At 48.5% G+C, this 22515-nt stretch overlaps 1 protein-coding gene across 6 annotated transcripts in view; it reads right to left on the reverse strand.

Annotated features, from left to right (window-relative positions):
* Window positions 1-22515, reverse strand: part of SEMA5B (semaphorin 5B) — a 120808-nt gene that overhangs the window by 18503 nt on the left and 79790 nt on the right. For 5 of the 6 annotated variants that reach the window (XM_019448590.2, XM_019448591.2, XM_053903443.1 and 2 more), the window contains exons 3-8: window positions 18159-18258; window positions 13222-13267; window positions 2918-2980; window positions 2496-2594; window positions 1755-1968; window positions 786-1071 (exon numbers count right to left, since the gene is read on the reverse strand). In XM_019448590.2, coding sequence (XP_019304135.2) covers window positions 786-1071; window positions 1755-1968; window positions 2496-2594; window positions 2918-2980; window positions 13222-13267; window positions 18159-18258 — 808 coding nt within the window. The remainder of the gene's footprint in view (window positions 1-785; window positions 1072-1754; window positions 1969-2495; window positions 2595-2917; window positions 2981-13221; window positions 13268-18158; window positions 18259-22515) is intronic. The other variant, XM_053903445.1, reaches the window with a different exon arrangement.

Here is a 22515-nt window from a genome sequence, read left to right on the forward strand (position 1 = left end):
CCCTCAGACCGTCCTTCCTATAGCTAGCCTGGCCCTCATCCAATCCCTGCTACCTGGGGCCAAGGGTAAGCAAACACCAGTCTAGGGCGCATATGTTTCAGAGGTCCTCACAAAGAAGCCCCAGCAGCATCCTGCACTACAGATGTGTTCCTTGGTCTGTGCTGCCCATTCAGCATTCTGTATAAGAAAATCACCTGATTGGGTCAGCCTTTACACAGAAGGAGGCGGTGGGGGCAGAGTCTCATGATCTCCTTATACCAAGGAAACAAAAGGAGTTCTAATTCCCAGCCTGTGTTTCCCAGTGCCATCAGGACTGGCAGAAGACTCTGCTGGTTAGGTTTAGCAGGTTCACGGAGTCCTGAGGTGGAAGGGACCAGAAAGACTTCCCTCTGAGCTTACCAGTAAAGGGCTGCTCCTGGACCCTCCGGGGCTTCCATCCCCTAGGAGGGCTATTTCCCTTTCACCACCAGCAATTTCTTCCTCCACAGAGCCATAATCCAGCTCCATTTACTTTCTTCAGATCTGGTCTAGGCCTGCCCTTCATGGCAATCTAGAATAAGTGCTTACCACTCCAGAGGCAGCAAGTCACAAGCAAGTAAGGAGTGCGTTATCTGGGAGCAAGTTAACCCTTAAGACCAGATAAGTGCTGTTACACTCAGACTACCCAGGGCGGAAGGCACGCACTCCCCATCTTACAGAAGGAGAAACAAGGGCTCAAAGAGGGACCTGCCCACTCCCACCAGGCTGCGAGGACCAGAAGGGGCGGCAGAGGGCAAGGGACTCACACGTTGGTGGTGAAGACCCCGTAGATGAGGTCCTGCTCAGGCAGGTGGAAGGCACTCTGCAGCTCGTTGTAGTAGAAGGGGACCTCGCCCGGGCGGGAGCAGTTGAGCCGGGCCTTCATGAACGTGGTCCACGTGTCCTCCAGCAGGAAGCGGCCGCCCACGTCATTCTTGCATACTCGGGCCACACGAGAATACACCGTGCGTCCGCAGTCATGCTCCACCGCGTTCTCCCGCAGGAAGAAGTAGGCGAACAGCCCGATGTCGTAGGCTGCCACAAAGTTTGGCTCTGGGGGGCAGAAGAGGAGGAGTGGGTCGGGCCAGCAGGGAGGAAGGGGACAGAGTCTGGAGTACCTACTACTTCCGTTTCCCCGGATGGGCATCCTGACACTCTGGCCAGCTTGGGGACCTGGGCGCTCTAACTAACCCTGTTCCTACCTCCAATGCAAAGTGCAGGTATGATGACAGTTAACACGTGCTTCCAAGCACTCACTGCATACCAGACAGTATTATAAGTACTTTATAGGATCCTCTCAGCAACCTATGAGGTAAGTGCTATGATTATCCCCCTATTATGGATGAGAACATTGTGGCAGAGGGAGGTCAAGTACTTGCTCAAGGCCACATAGCCAGTCAGGGGAGAAGCTGGAATTCAATGCCAGGGGGTTGAAACTCATACCACCCTCTCCCAATCTATTCTTTCCCATAACCCTTTCTCCTAATTAATTCCTAACTCCTCCTCTGCCCTCACAGCCTCCCCTTCATCTGTTCTGGGTACTCAGGACATCTGTGGTTTCATCCGGAGTCCATCTCTGATGTGCTATGGTCCTTGGGCAAATATCTCCCTGCCTCTGGGCCTTTTGATGAAGCAAGTGTGAGCCCTTTCAGAGGCTGGGAAGGAAGGAGGATTGATAGGGGTCAGGTGGGCTGGCTGGCAGGAGAACCCCCAACCCCGGGGCTGTGCCCCCTTACCATTGAGCCACTTGGAGTTATACTGGGCGGTGCGAAGAGGTGGCCCGCTGCCCAGGCTTCGGTAGATGGCGGGGTCCCGACCTGAGAAGTCGATGACGGTAGCCGCGTAGAGCTCCCCCTGAGAGGAGATGACAGCTGTGGAGTTGTGGCGCGGGTCGTAGGGGCAGCGGGCCACACCATTGATCTTCTCTATGGTCCGGCTGAGGTTCCCCACCTGGGGATGACGGGCAGATAGGGGCACTTTTCCCTGACACCCAGGGGCTCCCTGTTCTCCCCTGCAACCCCAGAATTTGCTTCCTCCTGGATTCCTGGTCTCTCGGGGCCTTTCTCTGTCTCCAACCTCTTCCTCACTCCCTCCCCCACACATAGCCCTCTGAGGGAGCAGCCATCATGGAGGGGGGAGACTGAGTCACAGGAGCTCCATCTGCCTCTGTTCCCTGCATCCCAGTCAGAACCCTCCAAGGTGAGGCTGACTGATAAAATACAGCAGGCCCAGTTGAATTTTTGATGACTAATGAATAATTGTTTAGTATAAGTGTATCCCAAATCTCCCATGGGACATACTTACACTAAATATAATTTGATGTTTATCTGAAATTAAATTTAATTGGACATTCTTTTGTGTGTGTGTGTGTGTGTGCGTGTGCCTAAATTTGGCCACCCACCCCAAGGCTGTGTAGTGCCTGGGAAAGACAACCTCTTGTGACCCCTTCAGTTTGTCTTGCCCTGAGGGGGCCCCACCTGTCTGCTGGAGCACACTGGGGAAAAGGCATTGGTCCCACACATGAACACTTTCCGGCCAGTGACAATCAGGACTCGCACGTAGTTCTGACATTCCTCCTGAAGCAAGAAGGGGAAGTAATAAAGGAACAAGAACACCGGGTGTGGGGCTGGGTGTCTTTCCCTCACACCACTGCCCCACAGACATTTGAAAGCACTCCCCTCTGCCCCAGATGTGCCCTGCTCTGAAGTTCAGGTTGCATCTGTGGACATCCCCTGCCCTCACATCTCCCTCCCAGGCCAGGTGGCTGCATCGCTGACCAATCGGATCAGGCTGGGCTTCAAACACAGGCAGCCTCGTGCCCACATGGTGACCCTCCATCCCCACAACCACACACCTGACAGCTCTAAGCCAGACGCCTGCACCCACCAGGGCCACATACCTCAGTCTTCCCTTTGCTTTGGCAGGAGCGACGCGTGTCCTCATTGGAGGCCCACTCTGTGGCCTGCGGGAGGAGCACACAGACATCATATGGCCGTGGCACTCACGGCCGGGGCAGGCAGCAGTCAGGGTCAGGAGTGGACCGGAAGCTGGGAAAGGGTCAATGACAGCCTGCAGGGTAAGGGTTCCCCTCACCACATCTACTCGGACCCAGAGGGCTGCCAGATCTCCTTACTCAGAGACCTTTAAGGAGGATGTGCCCTCAGTCCCTCCCCACCTGCCTGGGTCAGGGAGGCCTAGAGTAACAACTTCCTCATGCTGAATTACCCCCATGCAGCTCTGTCCCAGGACTCTCTGTCCTTCCTTCCCCAGGTCAGCCAGGGAGCTGGAAGTGGCCAAGGACGACCTTCAGAACCACCCCAGACCCAGAGCCCGAGATGGAAAATGTGCTCCCTATGTGTCAGATGTCTCTCAAATGAGTGGGAAGAAAGGCTAGATTTTGCAAACCTCAGAGATAGATCTATTTAATTTTCCCACTATTATCCTGCAAAGTGTTTTTTTTTTCCTTAACAGATGAAGAAACTCAGATTCTGTGTGACTTGCTGCTGCCATGTGCTAGAGCAGGAATTGGAACCCTCATTCTTGATTCAAAGGCTCTGTGTGTTTTTTCTCTTTATCCTGCTGTATCAGGACCTTGGGGTCCCTATTTTTTTTTTCTTTTTAAAAAAATTTATTGATTTATTTTGAGAGAGAGAGAGAGAGCAAGCGCATGCAAGTGGGGGAGGGGCAAAGAGAGAGGGAGAGAGAGAATCCCAAGACTCTGCACTGTCAGTGCAGAGCCCAATGTGGGGCTTGAACTCACAAAGCATGAGATCATGACCTGAGCCGAAGTCAGACGCTTAACCAACCGAGCCACCCAGGCGACCCTGGGATTCCTATTTCTTAATTGCTACCTCTCTTCCAGATTCTGTGCTGTCTGCTTCCCTTCTTGTTTCCCTTGTAGCATCACTCGTGCTCTATTATGGGGTGCACCATGGGGTGCTAGGGGACACAGTTTTCACTCAGGGCCTCATGTTTCCAAGTGTCCATGGCATTAGGAGAGGGCTATTCCCCACCTGGGAACCCCTCTGCCCCTTCACCTATTCTGTCTCCACTCTGAGACATCCCTCCCAGCCTCTGAAGAGCATCTGGAGGGAAGATTGCTACCCTCCAGGTCCAGGCAATGTCAACAGCCCTGGTGTGTGGCTCATTATATATTTCTGGGTCACATGTATAAACATGAACTGCCTACCTGTCCTAGGAGAGGGAGCCTTGAGCAAGCAGGTCTTCCATCCAAACAGGGGGGAAAAAACCCCATCTGCTTTTCATTTCTCACAGAGCTTCCTCTAGCTGTGAAGTCCCTGCCTGCAGAGCTCCAGGGTTGGGGTGTGGAGGGGGGTTGCCTGAAGAGGGAGCAGCAGGCTGCAATCCACCCACAGCTCTGAGATGGCTGCTTTGTGGGGCAGAGGGAGGGCTGGTTCCTGCAGACCCTGGATTCAGGAGCCGGGGGGCAAGTTGGTCATGCCACCATCAGACCTTTGAGCAGGCTGGGCTCACCCTGCCATGCCGGGCCCGGAGCTCAGGCAGGCCTCTGCTCCCAGACCTTGAAGGAGGGCCCATGACCCTGGCATCTGGCCACAGAGCCATGAGGTTTATCTGGACAGGAACAATGGAGCCATTGTCACCCTCCGGACCCCATCAGTTCCCTGGCTGAGCCTGATGTGAGAAGAGGGACATAAACAAGCAATTTCAGGGCCTTTGGGGTCAGAAAAGAGCAGTGACCCATAGACACTGTAGATGTCCAGGCTTAAGACTCTGGATAACGGATAGCTGTTGGGGTGTGGGGGGGTGCTGGTGGTGGGCAAAGGGGCCTTGCTCATAAGGGGGTGAGATTTCCATTGGGTGGGTGGGTGGGGCAGTTGTACAAATGTACAAATGTACAAATGAAAAGCAGACACCCGGACAGGCTCTGTGCCAGGGACTGACACACCTCTCTTGGATCTTCACTGCAGCCACTAAAAAACATTTAGACTTCTGCTCATTTTACAGGTGAGGAAAATAAAGTTCAGAGAAGTTGAGCAACTTGCCCAAGGTCACAAAGCTAGTAAGCAGCAGACCCAAGATGCAAACCCGGATAGCTGACACCAGAGCTGAGCTCTCTCCGTTACATCCTGCAGCTTCTCACAGTGAATAGATTTCTCAAACCCAAAGTTAGAACATATGGCCTGTAAAGAATATGTATATTTATAATGATAACAGCACAGAACAGGCTTGTTTGAGTCATTTTTAAAATTTTTATTTTATTTAAAAAATTATTTATATCAAAGTAATGATAAAAAAAAGAGTAATGATGCACAGAGTTGAAAAAGTTAGAGGATATGAAAAAATTATTTAAAAAAAACCCCAACAACTCACTCCTCCTCCGCCCCAATCCCATTTCCTAAGGACAACTTCTTTCAATGCTTTTAGCTGTTTCTCTGTGTGTGTGTCTTTTAATCCAATTTCTTGAAAATATGTATCAAACTCAGACTTTTTCTTCTTACTTCCTGTTAATGGGGGTGAAGATTTTTCCCACTCACCCATCCCATTCTCCCCCCACGTTAAAGCACACATACATTTCCCTTCTCCTCATCCACCCACTATAATTATGTAATATTAAACTAATTTAATATATTAATATAATTATTTAATTTTAAATTAAAATCATCAGTATTTACATTATTATGAATATATAAAAATTGTTCACTACTACCAGTCAGTACCCTGGATTTCACTGAATGTAAGACACCATTGATTGTAATATGAAACACCAAGAAAGAAAATATGCTGCCAATCAAATACTTTATTGCTTAAATTTTTAATGTAAACTTATTCAAAATGCTCTTACTGAGACCTACGATTTTTATCACCTATCAATCTTATGAGTACAACAAAGAAAAATGTAAGCAAAATTAATTATTCCAAAACCTTCTTTGAATTCAGAGTTCACCTCTTCTGAATCACTTTTCTCTTTGGTTGTCAGTGCTCATTTGTTTTGTTTGTTTGCTTGTTTTAGAGTATCATTTTTTGAACCACCCAGGGTTTCAGTGATACCACAGTTCTTAAAGAATATTCCACTCTGGTCTCCAGACTTTTCTTCCAAGCTATTGTTCCCATTCTGCAAGTTTGGATGCTGATACTCTCTTGATCTTACCAGAAGGTATCCACAGAAGGTTTTCTGAAAAAACCAGGACTCAAATTCCCTCCTCATATGATCCTGAAATGTTAATGTGTGCTGTTACCGGAATACCAGGAATGATGACCAAGTTATTGGTCAATGTCCAACAGCTGCTACAAATCCCTCTCGATATCATTTATTAAATGTAAACACAAATGGTTCTGATCATCTATTCAGTCCCATCCTCTTTCTTCTGCCCCTAGGCTCCAGCCTCCTGCCCCATTGTGGACTGGTTGCTCCTGGGGCTTCCCTGCTTCGCTGTTATCCTGGGACTTACCTTCTCTCCTCTCCTTTTCACTGAATCCTATGTTTCCCAATTTTTTGATTTACTTATTTTGGTAAAACACATCTCCACTATCTTCCTAAGAAAAGGAACATGATAGATCAATTTTTAAAAATTCATTGGGGCACATGGGTAGCTCAGTGGGTTAAACATCAAACTCTTGATATTGGCTCAGGTCATGATCTCATGGTTCATGAGATTGAGCCCCACGATAGGCTCTGCACTGTCAGTGCAGAGTCTGCTTGGGATTCCCTCTCTCCCTCTCTCTCTCTGCCCCTCCCCCACATGCATTGGAGTGTGCACGTTCTCTCTCTCAAAATAAACATTAACAATTTTTTTTAAAAAGATAAAAATTTTTGCATGTCTGATTCATTTTATCTCCATACTTGATTGATAGCTTTGATACAGAATTCTAGGTTAAAAATAATTTTCACTCAGAATTTTAAAGGCATTCATTCCCCCACTGTTTTCTAGATTCCAGTGTTGTGATTGAGAAGTCTGATGTAATTCTTATTCCCCAACTTTTCTAGTTTTTTCTTTTTCTTTAGGCTCTAGAAACTTTTTGGATCTTCTCTTTCATTACAATATCCTGAATTTCCAACTGAGGTGTCTTAGTGCATGACCTTTTTGGGAACTCACTCGGCCCTTTCAGTGTGAAGCCTCATCCTCCATGCTGGCAGATTTTCTTATGTTATTTCATCCTTAATTTCTTCCTCAACTTTTCCTCTGTTCTCTTTTTTGTAACTCTTATGAATCCAACCAAGTGATGGCCGTTGTGCATTGATCCTCTAATATTCTGTTATTTCTCTCCTGTTCGTGATTTCTTATTTTTTTCTTGTTCTAATTCCAGGGAGATTTTTATTCAACTTCATCTTATATTCTTCAATTCGATTTTTATTTCCCCAATCACATTTTTAGTATATTAAAAAATATATTTTTATATATCAGAAGATTCAATGAGTTTTTTCTAATTACTTTTTAAGATGTTTTCTTATATTTCTCTAATTGTCCCTGCACCTTTCTTCATTCCTTCTGCTTGTTTGTTTTGATCTTTCTCTTTCACTTTATAGGCTTTTTTTTAAATGTCTAGTGATTTGGGGCTATTTGTTTGTATTTAAAATAAATCAACTAACCATTTCCCACTGAAAGGAACCGGCATCTTAGAGTAATGGCTGAGTCCGGGTCTGAGGTTAGGAAATGTACAAGGTGAGCCTGGAGCATCTCTTCACACCAAATAGCAAGGATGCAACCAAAGGCAAAAGGGCCATCAGGTCAAAGGACCCAGGAACCAACCTGAAGAGGCTTTGTCCTGGAAGAGATGGCATAGCCATGAAAGATAAGTGCAATGGACTGAGACACATCAATAGTGTTTAAAGCCATTTTGAGTTTGTAATAATAATAATAATAAAAGAATAAGATTAATTGATCATCGCAGACACTAGGAAAACAGCTCATTCTTTGAAAGGTGGTAGATGAAGAGTATCAAACATTTACCCTGCTTTTCCTATACGACTCTATCATTGGGTAACCAAATAGGAGATGAGAAGTTTTTCTTTGTAGAAGTCCAACTAATACAATGTAATCCCCACAACATTAATGGATCTGGGAAACAATCAATGGCTGCTAACATTTAAAAAAAACACAGAGAAAATCATATACAACATACCTCCTAAAAAAAAGTACACAAAACACTTATGAAGTAACCTTGCTGGAATCTAAACTGAATAAAGTCTTTAGATCTAGCATCAATTTACAGATGATACAGAGAATAGTGGAACATGTTAAGATGTACCACTTGGATTGCAATCAGAAAAATCTGGACTGTGGAAAACGCTATTGGACAAATGACCAGGTTCTTCAGTAAATAAATTGCATAAAGAGAGAAAGAAGAGAAACATTGTTCTAGCACCATACCCCGTTAGTGTCCTTCAGCTTTCTTGGAGTCTCCAAATTTGGAGACTCACCAGTTGGCTCTTTAGAGTAAGGGTCTTAGTCTCTCTTTGTTGGGGAAGGGGTGAAATGGATGAAGGGATTGCTGTGTAGGATGGGATAGAATCCCTGGATTACAATCTCTCAATTTAGACAATTTCAACTGCCCCCCCCCCCACCTTATACCTCATCTTCACATTCCACAATACCCAACATCCCAACTTCTAAGCCCTTCCAGGGGCTGGGATCAGTTTGCTTCTCTGCCATATTTTCCTCTGTAAACTGTTCTGTTCTGCCTAGTCAATTATGACTATCCATCCACTTTCCATCTCCCTAAAATATGTTTAATCTCTTCTCCATTGATGTCTCTTTTGTTCTCTCTGTCATTGTGGACCTATACCTTTTAAAATTCCTCACTGTCTTTTTAGTGGGTTTTGTGAAGGAGTAGAGATATACATGTATGATCAATCAATCTGCCATGCATAAAGCTTTAAACTAGGACTGTCCCAGAAATTCTAATACGGCAATCTCCAGTAACAGAGTAACTGTATGGTTTTCTGCTACGGGAGAGAGCAGGCAAGACGGCCAGGGCCTGGATAATCTCCTTGCAGACCCAGCAACTTCCTTGGACACCAGCGACAATGGCTGATCATTAAAACATTTTCTGAGCATTAGGTCCACCATTCAGCAGACAGTTTAGATTTCAAATAACTTGAGAGCTGCCAGACCAGCTTGGAGAATGTAGAGATAACTAGAAGAGAGCTCAGAATCAGCTTTACTGTCTGCCAAGGCCCAACAAAGCCCCATGTGTATCCTGATGGGGTATGTGTAGAAAAAGTCCGTGTTTCTGCACTTCCAGGACATCTAGCAGCCCAAGATCATGAATCCATTGCAATTAGGCCTCCAGACACATCATTCCCTGAACTACTCTGGCAAAGGCCAGAAAATTGCCAAATCCAGGATAGCTCATCACACGGCAACCCCCTGACACTGTTGACCACTCGCCACCTTTTCTTTCTCCAAACCAGTTCAGGTTACACTGATAAATAACCATCACAGAGGAGCTGATTTTATTTCCCCTTCCTGACTGCAAGCAGCAGTAAACACACACACACACACACACACACACACACACGTATGCATGCACTCATGCACTGCCCTCTGTGCTGCTACCTGTATCTCACCTCTTGTGCTTGGAGAATTGGGAAGGAGGCTGGGTATTTAGATTTTCCTGAAGGAATAGTAGTTCACGTAAACTGTTTAATAGGGGTTAGGCACTTAGAAGTCCTTTTAATGGACACTGGTTTGCATAAACTGTTTGTATTTAGATTTTTTTAAGGGATGTTAATTATTTAAGCTATCAATAAAGCATTGTTAAATCCTTCCTTGGAGTCAGTGGATCATTTGGCTGTAACTTAGAGTTACCGCTTTGCACCCCCAGGAAGTATGGACAGTAGAGGAAGCTGGCTTGGAGGACTGGGTCCTACCTCCTCCTGACACTGGTGTTCAGCTTTTGGTTAGCACTTGGTTTCTGTAAGCAATTGTGATAGCAGATGCTGAGGACTGAAAGCTTATGAGCAGGAACCCCAAAGCCCCAAATAGGGCAATGGAAGGGTACTTGCGGAGGCCAGGCTTCTGTGGTCAAAAGTCAAGGCTTTCTCACCAGGCCAGATGACAGACCAGGGGACCTGAGCCAGGGGTTCACCTCCAGTCTGCCCAGGAATGCTGGACAGCCCACTCTAACTTCTCTCCCTTTCTTTCCCCTTTGTGGTCAGATGGTAGTCCACTATGGTAGGGATGTGGACATGAAATCCTCTCCTTATTCTGTCATGGAAAATCTAGTCTAGACTCCTGAGATCAGGCTCCAAAGAGACATCTTGGGAAGGTGGTGAAACCAATTCCTAGTGTACCTGTGGCTGGTTGGCAGCAACCTTCAGAGAAGCCCCTGCAGCTGAGCCTTTGCTCCAAGTGCGAGTTATGGGGTTAGCATAAGATATCTTCTCACGGCAGAGGCCAACTCAACACAGAGAGGTTTGAACCAAATGTCAGGCCTCATCATCAAGCCAGAGAGTCCTAACATCTGATAAGGTATGGGACCCGGGAACTGTGGGCCAACTGTCAGAAGCCAAACCAGGCAGGCAGCACCTACAGAAAAGGCATTGACATCCTAGAGCAGCGGTTCCTAAATTTGGCTGCGTGCTGTAAGCACCTGGGAGCTTTAAAAAATCCCAGTGCCGGGGCGCCTGGGTGGCTCAGTTGGTTAAGCATCGATTTCAGCTCAGGTCATGACCTCACAGTTTGTGAGTTCAAGTCCCACATCAGGCTCTTTGCTGACAGCTCAGAGCCTAGAGCCTGCTTCAGATTCTGTGTCTCCCTCTCTCTCTGCTCCTCCCTCGCTCATGCTCTGTCTCTCTCTTGTCTCTCAAAAATAAATTAACATTAAAAAAAATTTTTTTTTTAAATTCCCAGTGCCCAGCTGCACCTCAGACAGATCAAGTCAGAATCTCTGAGGTTGGGACCAAGCATCAGTGTTTTTCAAATCTCTCCTGGTGATTCTACTGGGCAGTCAAGGCAGAACTACTGCCAAGAGCCAGGATAGCTTCATTCCCAACCTGATTTATGCTACCCAGCTTTGTAAGCCAGAGCCCTGGATGGCACCACCGTGGGCCAAGCCTTTGGCCGAGCCCCCCAGAGCTGCTAACTTCCCTTCCTCCTTCACGCAAAAGACAGTGTGCCTGATGCGTCCTGGAGCTGTTTGATGTTGTGACCTTCTGTGTTTCCGTCACCTGCAGATCTTCCTCCTTCTTCTCTCCATCCCCACCCCCTGCCTTAGTTCAGTTTTCCCCATCACTCACCTGGGCTATTGCAGTGGCCTCCTAACAGGCTCCCTGACTAACCCATTCTCTGCACCAGGCCAGGTGCAAAGTGGTCTCTCTCTTTTCCCAGGCCTCATCTCCCACCCTTTTCCCACTCATACCCCATGATCCTGCCACCAGGTCCCTCAGTGCTCCATGCTATTTCACACCTCTGTGTCCCCTCCTGAGCTGCCTGGAAAATCCCCATCCTTCAAGCTCCAGGCCAAGGGCAGCTTTCCGAGAAGGCTTTGCAGACCATGCTGAGCCTGATGGGTTTCTAGTGCCTCTGGTGCCACCAGTGCCACCACTGAACCTAGCCTTCACCCCTCCCTGCATGCTTTGCACGGCATCTGTTTCTCTTTCTCTCTGGGACCACTTTACTGCTCCTAGAAGATCTTCACTTGCAGACCTTGGGAACCTAACAAAAAGCCGACTGCCTGGGCTCAGGGTAGGACCCCTGCCCAGGTCCACTTCTTCTCACCCACTTTGAACCACCTCTGCGCCCACTCTCCCCAGGCCCTGACCTGCTGCGCTTGGCAACTTGGTTTCATTTTCTGTGGATGTCAATTGGTAAGTAGGCTCTAGATGGGCTGCTTGTGACCAAGCCAGCAGGTCACTGAGGCTGCTCTAGCCCAGGCCCCAAGATCATGCCACAGAAATCCCATCCAGGACAGGGAATCCTTTGTGATCTCATCTGCTTATTCCTTGAGGCCAGGGACTAAGCCTTATTCAACTTTGGATCTCAAATGCTTAGTACCATGGCTCCAACCAGACCCAGCATTCTGTAGGTACTCAATAAATGTTAATTGGGTGGGTAGTTGGATGAATGGATGGCAGCTTGGCTGGTAAGGGTAAGGACTGAAGGATAGATGGAGCCATAAATGAATGAATGGTGTTTCCTTTCTATTTGCCCTAGTTCCTCCCTTCTGATGGTCAGACCTTTTCTGCTCCCTTATACCTCCCCTCTGGCAGTCAGCTGCAATGGCCCATGGGGGTATACACCCAGGTGCAGCTAGAAAAGGTCAGACCAGAATGTCACAACAGCTCACCAAGGAGGTGTTCCCTTGCCCGAATGCCATTTGCAGTGAGACTGTACCCCAAACCATCCAGCACCTGACTGCCTCCTTTAACCATTCTGTAATTAGGTTAGATGCATCACTCACCATCTTTTCTTGGCTATACAGTGAGCCCTAGAGGTCAGAGACTCTGCTTGTCTTACAACCCCTCCTCCCCCAGCTCAGATCTGATGCACAACAAATACTCAAGCCTCCTAGACACAAGAACGGAGGCTTTCCCCTCATTGAGGAAGAGATGGACTTCTTTCATCTAGAAAGTTCCGCCTCTGCAGAGATGGTTTGGCATCTGTTTCTCAATCTGGGATAAATGTTCTGGATCAAGGAGTCCTATTAAAATGCCTCCTAGAGCACTTAGGGAATTATGCTTGGGGAGTCCTTCTTGGCAGCAGATAATAAATCAATCACAGTCCAGTGAAAACGCTGAGTTAGAATGGGATCACTCAGGCCAAGCTAAAAAAGGAACCAGGGATACCCTTTCTCTTGAGGCCAAAACTCAGTCCTTTCTGTAAGACTTAGAATGACCAACCAGTCCAGTTTGCCCAATTCTCTCCCAGATTTAGCACCTAAAGTCCTGCATCCCAAGACCCCTCAGTCTCAGGCACACAAGGCCAGTTGGTCATTCTCACTTGGGTGCTCCTTCTCTCCCCTTGTCAGCAGTTCCCCTGCACAATGCAGGAGTCCCATGTGTGCCTCCATGTTTATGTGGGTGACCCTCACTTCCAAATACCTTCCCGGCTGTTAGACCTGGAAGCCAGCGTGAGTCCACGGCCAGTGAAAAGAGCATGGGGCTCCTGTTTTCAACCATAGGGGCTGAATTCTGAACCTTGCTCCCTGTGCTACCCCAGCCCCAGCTCCCAAATACCGGGGAAATCACAAAGAAAGGGAAGGGAAGGGAGGCAAATGTACCTGAAGGAGGGAAACATTGGCAAGGCTGAGTCTGAAGAGGTAGTTCCTGTGAAAACAGAGACAAGAATCATAAATCAAGCTGGTTCTGCAGGCAGGTCCCCAGGAAGCAGCTTCCCGGCTCCAGCTTCATAAGGTGCCAGGACAGGGTGCAGACTGCAGAGGGCCTGTGGTGGGTCAACCCCCTGGGAGAGTTTTATCTCCATTGGCTCTGTTAACCCTCACAGAAACTCCATGAGTGGAGAGGGAAAACTGCATTTACAGATGAGGAAACAGGTTGGCCAAGTCATAGACAGTAAGTGAAGGAGTTGCGATTCACGCCCAGACTTGTCTACTCCTGAAGCCCACACCGTCCCTGCTCCCTGGCTGTCCTGGCAGGTCCAGGGAGCAGCCCCACCACCTTCCTCCCAGCCAGAGAGCCCACTTCTGTTAAACGTGATGCCTCATGGAGCTCCTGCAGGAGCCTAAACACACCATCTCCTTCCTTCCACCCAGACCCACTCCTGTCTGACTCCCCTCCTCAGACAGACCAGCCATCTCTCCTAACACCATGCCTGGGGCCCCTGGAGTCCTGTCTGCCTCCTCATCTCCCGTAGCCCCTGCCTGCGGTGACTCTGGATCTGACCTTCCCACGATCCCCTCCCTGGATCACCCTATCCGCTTTTGCCCCAGTGGCCCCCTCAGCGCCCCCACGATTCCTCTCCTGCGCCCCCCACCCCCAGCCCACATGGGGCTGCCAGCTTCATCTGCCTCAAATACTGTTTTCATCACATTAGCCTCCTGCTCAAAAACCGTAAATAAAGAAACGTGTCCACACAAAAACCTGCACATGGATGTTTATAGCAGCATTATTCACAATTGCTCAAATTTGGAAGCAACCAAGAAGCCTTTCAGCAGGTGAATGGATAAATACACTGTGGTGTATCCAGATAATAGAATATTATTCAGAGCAAAAAGGAAATGAGCTATCAAGTCATGAAAAGACATGGAGGAAACTTAGATGCATAATAGTAAGTGAAAGAAGCCAATCTGAAAAGGCTACACACTGTATGATTCCAATTATATGACATTTTGGGAAAGGCAAAACTATGGAGACAGTAAGAGATCAGTGGTTGAGGAGAGGGAGGATGAACAGGTGGAACACAGGATTTTTAGGGCAGTGAACCTCCTCTGTATGACGCTGTAACACTGGATACATGTCATTATACCTTTGTCCAAACTCCCAGAATGTACAACACTAAGAGACCATAATATAAACTATAGATGTGGGGTGATAATGATGTATGTGTCAATGCAGTTCTTCAGCGACAACAAATGTACCCCTCTGGTGGTGGAGGCTATGGGAACAGGAGACACATGGGAAACATGTGTACCTTCTTATCAAGTCTGCTGTCAGCCTAGAAATGCTCTAAAAATAATATAGTCGTAATTTTTAAAAAGGCCTTAAATAGCAGTGATAATGATACTACTACCTCAGTTAGTCACCCATTGAGTACTCACAGCGTCAGACACTGAGGAAATTGCTTTGCCTGGACTCTGGAGCCACAAGCCCACTATCACTATGCACAGACTTGGAGGGGGACAGGGCCACAGTCAACACGCCACACAAAAGTGGCTGCAGGCTCACAGAGTAGACCCTGCAGCGGAGGCAGGGAGAATCCCAGCTTGGCTTCTTTCTGGGGACATTGTGGGGGCCTCAGTGTCTGTGTCTGTAAAATGGAGAAACTAACGCCGTCTTTCTCATTTCACAGGACTGTGGAGACAGGGGATGGTGTGGTGCATGTTAAAAGGCTTTATTAATATCAAACAGATGTAAAGTCTTGGTTTTCCCTAAAAATTTTTTTTTCTCTCCTTCTAACATTTTCTTTTAGCTATTCCCCTTTTGGTTCCTGAGGTTTTTAGGAATAATTGCTTTAGAACATTCTGGCCTACCTCGGCTGTACTGAGAAGAGAATTGAAGGGAAACGCTGTGGAGTGGGCCAGGAGGAGATGGGGGGTGGAGGGGTCCCTGTTGAATGAATCCAGGGGCCTGAAGGAGACACTTCAGCCTGGAGGCTTCTTGTCCCCAGCTCTGGCTCCAGGCCCAGCCGCCGCTTAGCTTCTTTGCTGTTCTGGGGCCGGACAGGCCTCGCCATTGACCTTGGCTGCAGGCCTCTGCTGTCCCTCCCCAGCCCCCTGCCCTGCAGAGCTTCCCCACCCCCTCCCTCCTGGCCTGAGAACAGATGGACTCGGACTCTGCCCCAGCTGTCTGCTCAGGTAACAGAGGCATCTGCTCACAGCTTTAGAAAATTAGGGGAAACATTGCATCACTTTATTAATTTTTATCCCATCAAAAATCGTTTATCACAGCAACGTAGTCTGCTCCTCTTGGAGACGAGAACAGAGAGAAATCTCTTCAGCCTGACCTGCCCCTAAATCCCCTATGGAACAAGGCAGGGTATAAATAAATAAAAAATATTTCCAGCTGAATTCCAGAGACCTAGGGGGTCAGAAAGAAGAGGGAGAATGTCAGGCAGAAGGACGGGAGGAAGGAAAGTTCTTTCTCCCTAGAGAACGGGGGAGAAGAAACTGAGGAACCACTTCATTTGCTGTGAGGGGTGCAAGGGACCATGTCCTGCCTGACTGTCCCCTGTCTCTGAGGGCACAGCCAGGCTCAAAATGCCAGGAAAAGGCATGCCTGTCGTTTGGGGAAGCCCCAGAGTGGATCCGAAACAGCAGCGAGAACACAGGCAGGCGGCCTAACCCTTCTGAGCTTCAGTTTCCTAATCCATACAGTAGGGATAATTACAGAACCCTCTGCCCGGCGTTCATGTGAAGGTTAGGTGATTTATTATATGCCTGATTTACTATATGCTCTAGATGCTTTACTACATATATGGTACATAAAATAGTGCCTGTCACATGGCTGGCACAGAAAGACCAGCAGTTTTCAAAATGTGTCCACAAGGTTCAGAGCAGAGGCATCAGTGGTATCCTTTTGGGTTTAAGAAGTACAGCTGTGAGACTGGCAGGACCTGAATAAGGGAAGATGGTCTCAATGTCAGCTTCCTAACTGCAATGCACTGTCATTATGCAAGATGTCACCACCGGGGGAAGCTGGGTGAAGGGTATGTGGACTGACTTCCTACAACTGCATGGAAATCCATAATTATCTGAAAATAAAAAGTAAAACCATTACAGCTGACCCTTGAACAACTCCAGTTTGTTCTACACACAGATTTCTTTTCAATACCGTACTGTAAATGTGTTTGCTCTTTCTTATGATTCTCTTAATAACACTTTTTTCCCTAGCTTATTTTGTTGTAAGAACACATTATATAATACATATAACACACAAAATACGTGTTCATCGACCATTTATGTTATCAGTAAGGCTTCCAATCAACAGTAGGCTTTGAGTAGTTAGGCTTGGGGAGCCAAAAGTTATGGGTAGATTTTCAACTGCACGGAAGGGGAGGGAGGTCAGTGCCCTTAACTCCCCATGTTGTTCAAGGGTTAACGGTATTTTATTTGCTGGGAAAAATAAAGCCCATACCCTTGTATATTTGCGTAAGCACAGATTACCTCTGGAAGGACACATACTTGTCACAGGATGTGCCTCCAAGAAGGCGTCCTGTTTGGTGTGTGTGTGTGTCTTTCATTGTATATTCTTTTGTACTTTTTGAATGTTTTACCATGACACATTCATATCGCTGATGCAAAATAATTAGTTAATTAAAAAAATGCTTTCAGCCCTGGCTTCACAACAGTCCTGAGAGGTTGGCAACACAGAAGACTGGAAGCCAGACTTTACAGATGGTTCAGAGGTCAGTATCCTAAGAGCAGTGCAGCTCCTCTGGTCTTTGTCCAGAGCTCTGCTTGGTTTGCTTCCTTTTCATAATGTAAATAGGGGGTGGGTACACTCTGGAAAACCTGAAGGTCAAGGTTGGTAAGCCACGCAGGATAGCCTGGGGTTGCCCAACCTAGTGGCCACCCTCCCCTACCTTCAGACCTGCTGAATCTGAACATCTGGGGTGGAGAGCTTCTGAAAAACACCAGTGCAGTCAAAGGTGATAAGGGACTGGCAGAAAAAAACTCTAGCCCAGAGGTAAGGAGACAGGAGTTCTAGCCCCATACTCTGTTGTCGTCTTGTTCAATGGGATCTTGGGAAGGTCAATTCCCCTCTCCTGTCCCTTGCCTCCTCATATTGAAATTGAAGGCAGTTAGATTAGACTAGTGATTTTCAAACCTAGGAGTCCTCAGACTCACCTGGAGGGCTTGCTAAAACACATTGCTGGGCCCCACCCCCAGGGTTTCTGATTCAGCAGACCTGGGGTGAGGCCCAAGAATTTACATTTCTAACAAGTTCCTGGTGCTGTTGGTACCACTGGTCCGGGGATCACTCTCTGAGACCCACTGGAGTAAACCATCTCTAAGCTCCCTTCTCTACTAGAGCTAAGAGTCTACAATTTTGTAAGGTCTCCACAAGCCCTCCCTAGAGCCAGAATAGTGAGGCTAAACAAGATTAGGCAACAGGGAGGGAAGTGAGGTGCTTCATACAAGAAGGCCACGGCCTGAGTCCAGCATCCCAGGTGCAGGCGGCCAGCCAGCCAGCAGGGGGCTCTTGGGCACCTTCCCTGCATGGAGCTCTCAGGGAGGACTTTGCCTGGGCAGTCCAGGAAGCAGGGTAGGGACGCGGGGTAGAAGGTGGCCAGCAGGTGTTCCTGCTCTTGAAAACTACCAGCCACGGAATCTGGGGGTCTAGAGGTCACCCTCCTCCCCGCCTCTTAATGCTTCCTCTTGTGGGAGACAGACATTCAGATACAGAGAGGGCCTGGCAGAGAGGAACACGGGCCCAGGATGAGGGCCTGCCCATAGCGGGCTCATCCCAAATGATATTCCCTCCATCCAATCCTAAGCACACTACCCCTCGTGGCACCAACCCTCCTGCACCTCGTTACCTGGCTCCCACGATGAGCTGGTTCCTGGAGGGATCCAGAGCAAGCTGGGAGAAGTCTCGGGCTCCAGGGTAGGTGAAGTTGAAGACCCACGGCTTCAGATCTGGTGGAGGGAGAGGCAAGCATTCCAGTTACTGTTGGACCAGCTGTGCCAGCACTGGACCCCACAATGAAAGGGCGAACATCAGCGAGCGGTGAGGTGGAAGGAGACTTGGCACCCCCTAAACCTGGGTTCCACTTGGCCCCTCTGTGAGCAGCCAGCTGGGGGAGAGGGGGTGGGGGTGTCGCCACTGTTCCTGCTATGTCCGCTATCTCAGAGAAGGGCTCCACCTAACCCCTAGCTGCCCAAAGGGAAAACTGTAATCATCCTTCCCTCCCCTAAACCCTCACCAGCACTTAAAAACACTCAGAAATCTTGTCTGTCCCACTTCCAAGAAATCCATCCCTTTTGCCCTCTGTACCCTATCCCCATCCAAGCTAGTATCATCTCTTGCCTGGCCTGGTGCCAGGAGCATCCTATCTAGCCTGGCCTCCACTCCTGTCCCTCTGGTCGGTCCATTTCCTACATAGCAACCAGAGCGATCTTTCTAAAATGCAAATCTGGTTTTGTTGTTCTGCAGCTTAGAACCCTTTAATAGCTCCCAGTTGACCCCAGGAAAAGTCTCAACTCCTATGAAGGCCTTTGGGCTCTGCACTGTCTTCCCAGTTTGGATGCCTGGCACATTAATTATTTAGTGCCACAGAAAGAATCATACTTCATATTTTACATTTCCCCTCAAACTACTGCTCCAGCCATACTAAACTAGAACACTGTGCAGATCTATCCCACCAGAGCCTGCAAACTTTGCCTTTCTGTTCTCCCTCAGTAGAACAGTTCCTGTTCAGCCCCATCCCCACCCTACCTCCTCCAAGAACCGTTTCCTGACTCCCGAAAGCCTGGGTGAAGCCTCTACTTTACTGCCATCAAAGCCCCCATATTGCTGGGTGTATATCCCCCTTGTTTTCCCTGGGGGGTAGGGAAGCCCTTGCTTCTTAGATCTCTAGGCTGTGTCCAGCACCTGGAAGGAATTGAGTAAATGCAGGATCAATCCACAATTCCCATCTGTACAAGAAGAACCAAGTTTTCAAACAAGCTTCCGTGGAGGTGGGAAACAGAAGGTGGGTTTATCCCTGTCTATCCCTGTCTCCAAGGAAGGAGCTTCCCAGCCGAGGCCAAAGTCTTCCATGGAGATTGGTGGGCAGAGAGGAGATCTCACAGCCCTCTGGATGGATGGGGCAGTGGTCTGTGGGAGGTACGCCTGGGGAAGGTACGTCAGGGTACGCTGACCTTCCCTCTCTCCCTTCCACTGGAGACCCACTTCTCCCACTCCTTAATAGCACTCCTCAGCCTCTGCCTCATAGATGGGAGGGAACTGACCAATAACGAGAGAGCCAGAGAACCATGGGGCAGAGAACTTTCATGTCAATGGAGATAAAGATGAGGGGGGAATGTGAGGCCCGGTGCTTTCTCCCCACAGTCTATTAGCAACTGGCTCACAGAAGGCCCAGAGAAGTGCGTGCGTGCATGTGTGTGTGTGTGTAATCCAGGGGAAATAAATCATTGCTCATCATCCCTCCACTACAGAGTAAAAGCAGCCCTTCATTTCTGCACGACAAGCAAACACTTAATCGCTCCCTGGAGAACTTGAGGTTTTGTGAGTTGGATGTTTTTCAGAAAACTGTGATATGCATGATTAAAAAAAAGAAGAAGAAAGAAATTCTACAGCAAAATGTAGCAAACCCCTTGGGTCTGCCTCTGTCCTCAGCAGGGGACTATAGGTTAGCAAGAATTACTGTGAAGTTGCAATGGCATTTGGGCAATATCGGTATAAGAAGTGGATCAGGAGTCGGGTAAGCTGGATTTTTAGTTGACCTCAGGGCCACACTCAGAAATCCTGGTAGAATAGTATACTACTTTATAGACTAAGCCAAGGACTCTCCTCCAGGAAGACTTCCTGGATCACAACCTCTCCACCCTGATTTTATTTTGCTCCATATTCTCTCTACCTTGTCTATTCTGTTCACAGTGTATTTTTTTGTCACTCTGAATGTGCTCAAGCCTGTTTTCTGTGGTGGGGGTGGGGAAGATATGGAGGGCTTGCCTGTCACCATCAGATGAGTGCTCCCCAAAGGTAGCAACTGAGTCACCCTTTAGTTCCTTTTGTCCCCTCCGACAGGGGTCTTCCAGATGTGGGCAGCTGAACAGGGGAAGGGGTGGCATGACTGGTGTGCAGCAAACCAGGAGAAACTCCATGTGGGGGCTTCTCAGCTCAGTCTTCACTCAGGCCCTTCCCTGGGGCAGGGAAGGGAAAGGAAGACGAAACAGGGTAGGAGATGTGAAGACAATGGGAGGCAGGGGCAGAGGAAGGAGTGGAGGGTGACGGCCGCTTCCAGTTTCTTGTAACTGACAAGGGCAAGGGGAAAGGGGCGAGGGGGGAGAGAGGCAGGCGGGTGCAGCACGCTGATCTTGGGGGAGCTGTCTTGGGAAAGGAGCCAGCTTCCTCTTATTAAACAGGCAAACAGGACCAGAGGGAAACCTGTCTTTAAAACACCAAGCACGTTCTGAGCTCCGTGTGCAGGGAAGGCTTTGGACGGCGACTTTACGAGAAAAATGACATTCTCCATGACGCGCCTGTGATTTTAATTATAGTCAATTCAATTACCCAGTTTGTGGATTAACCACTGTCAGTGTTAACTCCATCCTGGCTTCTCCCTGCCTCCTAGAAATTCCATGCCGTGGCAGAAGGAATAACGTGCAGGCCAAAGAGAGACACAGGTGGGCCCCCCTTAAAAGAAGGAGAAAATTCAACCTTACAAGATGGAAAAACGCCTGCCAGACTCTGCAACTGGCAGGTCCTCTAGGGTATTTAGGGGTTATTCACAGATCAGCCAGATGTCAGGGGAGAAGGCAACTCACAGCTACCGAGTTGGAAGCCTACTGATCAGTCAGAAATAAAATGTAACATCTGAGGGGATCCTGGAAGCTGGGGGTTGGCACTGGGCTGGGTTATATGGCAACCTCTCTGGAACGGCAGCATCACCCAGAACACAGTTCCCAACATGAATTGAGTCCCTGGTGTGTGCTCACCAGTACTAAAGGGTGTGGGGAGACAAGAGGACCAGTCCTAGTGCAGGACCAACTGCACTGGCAGACCAAAGGGAATGATCTTTAAGGAACAACAAGAGATACTCGAGTACCCAAAGGGAAACTCTTACCTCTGAAGTCCCACAGCATCTAGCCCTGTCCTTGGTTCAAGTAGGGCCCAATAACAATTTGGTGAATGGATAGGAAAATCCAAAGCTGTCAGAACGGATACCCAGGTGAGTGGAGGGGAGGCCAGGAGGGCTGGGGAGGAAAAGTAGAGATGATGCCACACTCTAGGGCTGTCAGTCTAGGATGATGGACATCTCTGCTTGCTGGGGCTAAGGGGATTCCTTAGTTACTCCATGACAATCTGAGCCTCATTCCTCCATTCTGAAAGAGGGTGGGGAAGGAGGTTATTTCATTCAAGTAATATACACCTTAAGATAAAAAATGGTGGGAATAAAGCCAGGCATTCAAGGAACACATCTTCCACCTGTCCATTACCCCTACCCCCCTATCTAGTTTGCCCCAGTACAGACCAGCCTGGCTGGGGGACAGAAATTCTCTTGCTCTCCTTCCGTTGTACCTGCCCCAAGAATCCACCAGGCCAACAGTGGCCTCCAGCAAAGCCCCTCAGAGGAAATGGTTCATTAGGAGTTGCCATGGGGCATCCAAGGTGAGGATAGCCCTGAGAGTCCTGCTCCTTCTGTCCCGCACTTGGTCCTTCCCTTCAGTGACAGCCACCAGCACGCTGGGAGCCATCAGAAGTCTGAGAGTGTACGGGTGTTTTGTAGCCTTAAGGACATTGCTAATTTACTTTAATCCACTTAAGCCTTCAAAGCCTTGGATCCCAGCTCAAACAAGACAGCACTGAGAAGACAGCTGCAAATTCTCCTCCCTGAGGCAGGAGCCAGCCCACAGCTGGGAATCCCACACTTCCCAGCCGCCCCAGCCTCCCCACCTTGCTAACCCTAACACCTATCCATATCACCCCTCCTATCCCCCAAATCCCATGCCAGCCTCGCACTCGGGCATTTATTTTTCTGCTCTGGTTTCCATCTCTGCCCTCTCGATTAGCTGTGTGGAATCCCGAGGACGGCTCCTCACCCTCCTGCCCGTGGCACCTAGAAGGTGGAGCCCCGATCGCTCTGCCACGGGGAGTAGAAAGAGCACTGGATGCCCAACGTGAAGGCCTGCCTCTGACAAGTCTCTCCCACCCTCTACACCTCAGCCCTC

The sequence above is a fragment of the Panthera pardus genome, unplaced genomic scaffold (assembly GCF_024362965.1).
Source record: "Panthera pardus isolate Hobbes unplaced genomic scaffold, ASM2436296v1 HiC_scaffold_16, whole genome shotgun sequence".
In the NCBI taxonomy this organism is placed as follows: Eukaryota; Metazoa; Chordata; class Mammalia; order Carnivora; family Felidae; genus Panthera; species Panthera pardus.